Below are 6,618 nucleotides of genomic sequence, written 5' to 3' on the forward strand. Positions count from 1 at the left end.
AAACTTGTGTTAACAGTATAAGTTTTTGTCCCTGAGCAGTCTCCACTTTACAATTGTATTCCCATCCTTTCTTCTATAAAAAACAGTCCATATGCTGTAAACTACATCACTATTTTCCTCTGACACACAAACTGAAATCAGTTGATCATAGCAAGAGTGCAAGAAACGATAAGCAGGACTGATAGGGCAGGCAGGCAGACGAATTGGACAACTGTGAACAGGTTCTTTACACATCCTGTCACATCATAACTTCCTTTTCTGCATCATATCAGCCAGCTCACATACTCCTGCCTTTCTTTCTTTCTCACTGCTTCCTAACATGCTTTTCCCCTCTCTTCTTCTTCTCATTACAGGGGTGGCTGTAGCTCAGGGGGTAAAGCAGGTCATCTGCTGATCTGAAGGTTGGTGGTTTGAACTCTGGCTCTCCCAGCCTGCATGCCAAATATTCTTGGGCAAGATACCGATGCATCCATTGATAGAAATGCCCCATCCATAGAAAGCACTTGAAAGCATAGAAAACAGAGAGTGCTTGGGTGAATGTGGCGTGTTGTTTAAAGCACTTCGAATGCTCCGGGAGAGTAGAAAAGTACTATCAATCACATTACATTTAGCATTTACAAATTCCACCAGCAAACCGTTGGCCAAGTGCAGAGGAAGCAGTCAGTGTTAATGAGGACTGATGATCCACATATTTGATTTGGCCAAAGTTTTATGATGTATGCCCTTCCTGATGGAACCATCCCCATTTAGTGCTTGGGAGAAGCACTAGGAATTCACTGACGTGGCCATCCCATGACTGGGTAAAATACACACACAATTACAAACTGACAAACTGACGAATTACGAGAGTGACAAGGAAAACTGAGAGAAAGTTGTGAAGTGAAGACAGCTTTATTACAGGGGAAAGAGAAAACAGAATTGCTTAACTAATATTTTGCTAAAGAGAAGACAGCAACATAGTAGCTCAACCTTCTTCTTTAAAAAAGACCAGTCCTGTGAAATAGCTTACTCTTTTACCACACAGTAGCACTGTGGAGTGGAGAAAAAGAACAGCAAACAGGCAGTAGAGTTCAGACAGGAAAGAGGGGCAGCGAAGAAGTAAGACAACTTCTACAGTGTAGTCATATCGTTGAGGGCCAGGTCCAGCTCCTCACTGAGAGCCTTGCCCTTCAGCTTCTGAGCATATACTTCATCTAAAGGAGGACATTGAGACACGGAAACAATTAATCACATAGAGAGACAGAGATCGGATAGAGGTAGGAAGACAGGAAAAAGAAAAGAAAATAGTTTAAACTGTAAATCTTCATACCGATTCACAAGTGTTAATGCCATCACATCAGCTTGTTACTTCAGCTCACCAAGACAACAGACAGCCAAACCTGAGCTTAGTCAAGCAAATGCCAACATCCCTGACTTTGATTAGTAAGGAAAAGATACAAATTGAACAAATAACTGGAATTATTGGTTGGTACAATTTAGCCTTGATACCACAGACACCAGGATAAGTATCAATGTAAGCACTTCAAACCAAGATCAAACTATTTTCATTCAACAACTGTTATGAAAATAATGAATGAATTCACATATCAGAACTACAACCACAAAACACCATGTTAAAAGTCTACATCATTCAACAACAATGTTTTCACTGTTGTGTTTATGTACAAAGACAAATATTGACAAACACACTGTTATCTGTTTCTAGATCCACAAAGATGTGTGGATATGTTTTTCTATCACTATTAGGGTAAGAGAAATCTTAGGAAACCGTCAAACCGATATCTGAATGTTTAGGTGTGGGTGCATACCACCATGAATGGCATAAAGGCAAAAATGCCCAAAAGGAAAAAAAATTAATTAATATAGCAGCAACATCAAGTTTTACAACTAGTCATTTTGCTAGCTAACTACCTTCATTGTGGCATATTGTGCTATGAAAAAGTATTTGTTTGTTTGGTCTGAAACATGTAAGTGTGTGAAAGATGCAAGAAAAAAAGTCAACCTGGGTAAATACCTGGGTGTGATGATATCTGTGTATTCTTTTTCTCCTGGATTACCCTTTTGCGTTACACATTTCACTGTTTTTCCTTTTGCTACCTAGCCTGACCTGTCTCCCCAATGTGATGTTTGTTTATTGTATGTACGGTCCGCAAGGTCTGTCATCTCGGTTGTGGGCAACCGCAACTAACAAATAAACGCTATCTCATCATCTAAAGATAAAATATTCAGCTTTTAAATGATGATTTAAATTATTAAGGGAAAGAAAGATTATTAAACCTACAAAAGAGGAGTAGGGCCACTGAAAAGAGAAAAAACAGTGGGGACATCTCCAAAATTCAGATTAAACTCAGAATTCTGAGAAATAAAGTGTATTGTTTCTACAATAAAGTATTGTATATGTTTGCCTAAATAGGGCTTTTAGTCCCTAAAACTAGGAAAGAACTATATATGAAGTCCATTTCTATTAAGGTGTCATAAAATAAAAAATATTCTTGCTTTTTGTCTTAGTGGCATTTCTCATAGTTGCTGTATTACTATAAATGTTGTAGGTAAGAACATGCAGAATGACGGCCAAGTGCATTAACTCTAAGTATTAAAATTAAGCAAAGACACCATAACTGGATTAGAGGAATTTGGTCCTTCCACTTATCATTGGCTTTATTCAGGAAATTGTAACTGCAGAGAACAGCTGTCCAACAAAGTGCCAGTTCAGTTACAACACCCCATAAGTGAAACTGTGTGTGATTTTAATGTTCACTGAGGGACACTGAGCAGACATGTTAGTGGAAGTACTGGCAGAGATAAGAGGTGTGTGTGGACTACCTTCTAAATCATCAATGGTCTTCTCCAGCTTGGCCACAGACCTCTCAGCAAACTCTGCACGGGTCTCAGCCTGGAATCCAAACCACAGCAAAGCATCAGCTTACTCCATAAATCATAATTAGTCTAAGTATACAACAAAAATAATAATAATAAAACTAGACTGGAAAAACTTTACCTCCTTCAGTTTGTCAGTAAGAACTTTTATTTCTTCTTCATATTTGTCCTCCTTTTGAGAGTACTGAAATATAAACAAATAACATACAAACTTTCACAAAGTGTGTTTAAACAACATTTCCATTTCATGAGTGCAGTTGGCCTGAGTACCTTATGTAAGTATTTTCCATCTGTTTTCCCAGGCTTTATCTCTAACTTTTAACCATGTGGATAAAATTATAGCTGATTCTAATTTTCAGTGGTGTGTTTCAATTAAAAAGATGCTGGAAATGTGGAAACATATTTAGTTTAACCTTAAATTTAAAACTAAAAATGGAAATGGACACAAATCAAATAATTATCATCATGACAATTTCCATCATGTCATTTAAGTCAATTTTGCTGTATGCCGCTGAACTTGAAACAAAGTTTCATTTATTTATGGACTGTTTATGTGTCTGTATCCTCATAGCAAATTATAAATGCGTTTTGTTGAATGGATATAGGGTTTCTATTGATGTCTTTAGATTTGTTTGAGGTGAGGCCGAGTGACTGGTCCCTCTTTTTTACAGGTTATATTTTTACAGGTATTTTACAGTATTTTTACGGGTTATATTTCATATATATACAATCTGACTGGCCACTCTTCAGGCTAAATACCCCTCAGCTCCTACTGTACCTTTTCAGCCTGTGCTTCCAGTGACTTCAAGTTGTTGGTGACATTTTTCAGCTCTTCCTCAAGGTCACCTGATTTACTGACCAATGTAAGAAAGATGAAAAGCAAAAGAAGAGAAAGTAGTGACTTGAAAGGTAGAATAGCAGAAGAGACTAAACTCAGACATTGACTAATAAAAGACTACATGACTTATAACAAAAACCGCCAGGCTCTTGGTTAGAATCTGTTTTTGGAGGGAGCGTGCATGGTCTTTGATCAGTTTCTTCCAGGTATTCCTTCCACAGCTCAAAGACATGCACGTTAGCTTAACTGGTGAATCTAAATTGGTCGCAAGCATGGATGCAATGTATATAAAGTCCCTAACTGCGTAGAATAAAGAAAGAGAAATTTAAAAATATAAAAAATCTACTTTTTAATGTGCCTATAAACCTACTAACAGACAGATACCAATAATATCTTCATCCGTCTCTCGGTGCTTTGTCTTTATTACCCAATGAGTGACAAGGCCATAAGGCTACTGTCTCTACTAACAAATATTTTAATTCAATAAAATAAATGTATTTTTTCATTTTAAAACACTTGACTAATTTCCTTAAAGAAATATTAATAGATGACAAACAATACACTGATGTGAGGGAACACAATTTCAGTGTTATTTATATAATTGTGTTTATTTTTATTCTGAAATATAAAAAAAATATACTTTAAGTACCACTGTATAGATGGATGGATGGATTCTTGCTGGTCTTATTAATTTTAAAGAAAAAAAGTAGAATATCAGCAGTACTTAAGTGCAGTATAAAAGGGAAATGTAGAAAACATAGATGGAAAAGTAAAGAGGCTGCAGGTCAAAGGAGCACAAGACAGCAGGTCACAATTAGACCTCAGTGGTGTTCATACAGTAAGTACCTCTTCTTCTGAGCACATCATGGACTTGAAATTTTGGTCCATTAGTTTGAGCTCCTCCTCCAGCTCCCTCATTCTCCTGCACGAGTTAGTCCAAAATGTTTGGGGGTGAGGAGGATCAGTGGTTGCCAAAGAGACAGTGGTTGTGCAAACATGCATTCATTCACAAAAACACAGAAAGAAAGAACAACACACAGCCAGAGAGGTATACTATGTAGGCAGGACTATCTTTGCATTAGCTGGCTCTACGGCTCTAAAATCCCAATCTAACAGGTTTGTGTACATTACATAATCCCACAGTTAAAAATCTGAATTATTCTAAGAAAACAGGGTGCTTAAACTGATATTAATTTAAAGCTCTGACTATGACCTCCTCTGGATGAGGTTTAAGTATACAGCATAAGCTGCCATGATGATGTAGCCAGGTTAAAAAAAGAGCCAGCTTAATAAGCCTGCAGCCATTACGTTTGCTTCATAGTACAACCTCACGTCTCTGTGTCCTACTTGATGACAGCACACAATAACACTTTGCATTTGTGATGAAATTGTTAAGTAAGCATTCAAGTCGTGCATCACAAGAAAATTAAACAATTACAATAATATTTGTAATTTAGATCACTTATAGAGCTAAAATTCCAAAATAAGTTAAATCTTCACAAATAATTGCAAATCATGGCTTTGCAATTTAAGCAGAGATAAAAACAGAATAAGTAGATTAAACAGCAGTGATCATTAGTCGCAGTTGTTAAGAGAATTCTTATGACATGCAACACTTAGAGATCCCACTACTATTTAATCTAGACATACGGGTATGAATTATATTATTTAAAACAACAAATGAGCAAGATTATTTTGTGATGGTAGGAGTCACATGATCTCTACCATGACAACATGTATGTATGTAAGTGACACTTGCTAGTGTTTTTGGAGTGCAGGTATTGACTTACGCCTCAGCTACTTCAGCACGCTCCTCTGAGCGCTCCAATTCACCCTCCAGGATCACCAGTTTGCGTGCAACCTGCAGATATTCACACACTTAAGTCATCCCAAATAACATAACAAGTCTGTTAACTCATTTTGCTTAGTAAAAATATTGTATTTATGTGAACTTCTGGTATTTATCTTTGTTGACCCTATTACTGACCAATTATATACTGTGAGTCTGCACTATGTTCAGTCAAGTCATTATAGTGCTGTAAAAAAGTATTTGCTCATCTTCCTTCAAATGCATACAAACCAACATCCCATTCTTAATACATAGGGTTTAATATAATGTCAGTAAGCCTTTGGGGTAGATGTAGCTCACATGGCAGAGCAGGTCATCTGCTAATTGGAAGGTTGGTGGTTCAATCCCTCCAGTCTGCATGCCAAATATCCTTTGGCGTACTCAATAATTTAAGAATGTGTGTGCATGTTAGATAGAAAGCACTTACATAGAAAGAAGTGCTTGTATGAATGGGTGAACAAGGCAAGTTGTGTAAAACACTGGATCACTGAATTAGAACTTGGAAATCTATAATCATTTTATCTTCATACATGCTCAATCATCCAGGTAAGGAATTCCTAAAAAGTTGACTCTGTTCATCTGGACGTTGCGTTTCAGTGGAAGAAACGTTTCGTCACTCATCCAAGTGACTTCTTCAGTCTCAGCTAACTGCAGGTTTCCCCAACCTTAGCTTTGCAAGATTACTGAAAAAAGCACCACTGAATGAACAGTGGGCTGTTAGGTCAGTTCCTTGATCTTTTGACAAAACTTTTTGTCAACTTTTTGCCGTATAATCATTTTTCTTTTTTAAGGTAACCTACTGAGAACCTACTTAGAATTTGTGTAGAGTATTAGTTGTTGTTGTTGTTGTTTCTCCAACTGTGACATCATGCAATAACCATGAAAAAAACAGCAATACAACACCTCTTCATATTTGCGGTCAGCCTCCTCAGCGATGTGTTTGGCTTCCTTCAGCTGCATCTCCTGGATCTCCATTTTCTCTTCATCTTTTGTTGCTCTGTTCTCTATGACTTTCATTCCTCTGAATAACAGGAAATGTGACGGAATAAGCAGT

The 6,618-nt window shown here is 37.1% G+C and overlaps 1 protein-coding gene across 1 annotated transcript in view; it reads right to left on the reverse strand.

The window, feature by feature from the left end:
• Nucleotides 1–869: 869 nt before the first annotated feature.
• tpm2 (tropomyosin 2 (beta)) overlaps nucleotides 870–6,618 on the reverse strand; it is a 13,805-nt gene continuing 8,056 nt past the window's right edge. The window contains exons 3-8 of the mRNA XM_005751328.2: nucleotides 6,468–6,585; nucleotides 5,506–5,576; nucleotides 3,656–3,731; nucleotides 2,999–3,061; nucleotides 2,824–2,893; nucleotides 870–1,193 (exon numbers count right to left, since the gene is read on the reverse strand). Coding sequence (XP_005751385.1) covers nucleotides 1,111–1,193; nucleotides 2,824–2,893; nucleotides 2,999–3,061; nucleotides 3,656–3,731; nucleotides 5,506–5,576; nucleotides 6,468–6,585 — 481 coding nt within the window. The 3' untranslated portion in view covers nucleotides 870–1,110. The remainder of the gene's footprint in view (nucleotides 1,194–2,823; nucleotides 2,894–2,998; nucleotides 3,062–3,655; nucleotides 3,732–5,505; nucleotides 5,577–6,467; nucleotides 6,586–6,618) is intronic.

This window comes from Pundamilia nyererei, unplaced genomic scaffold (genome assembly GCF_000239375.1).
Source record: "Pundamilia nyererei isolate P.nyererei 1_Seehausen unplaced genomic scaffold, PunNye1.0 scaffold00306, whole genome shotgun sequence".
NCBI lineage: Eukaryota > Metazoa > Chordata > Actinopteri > Cichliformes > Cichlidae > Pundamilia > Pundamilia nyererei.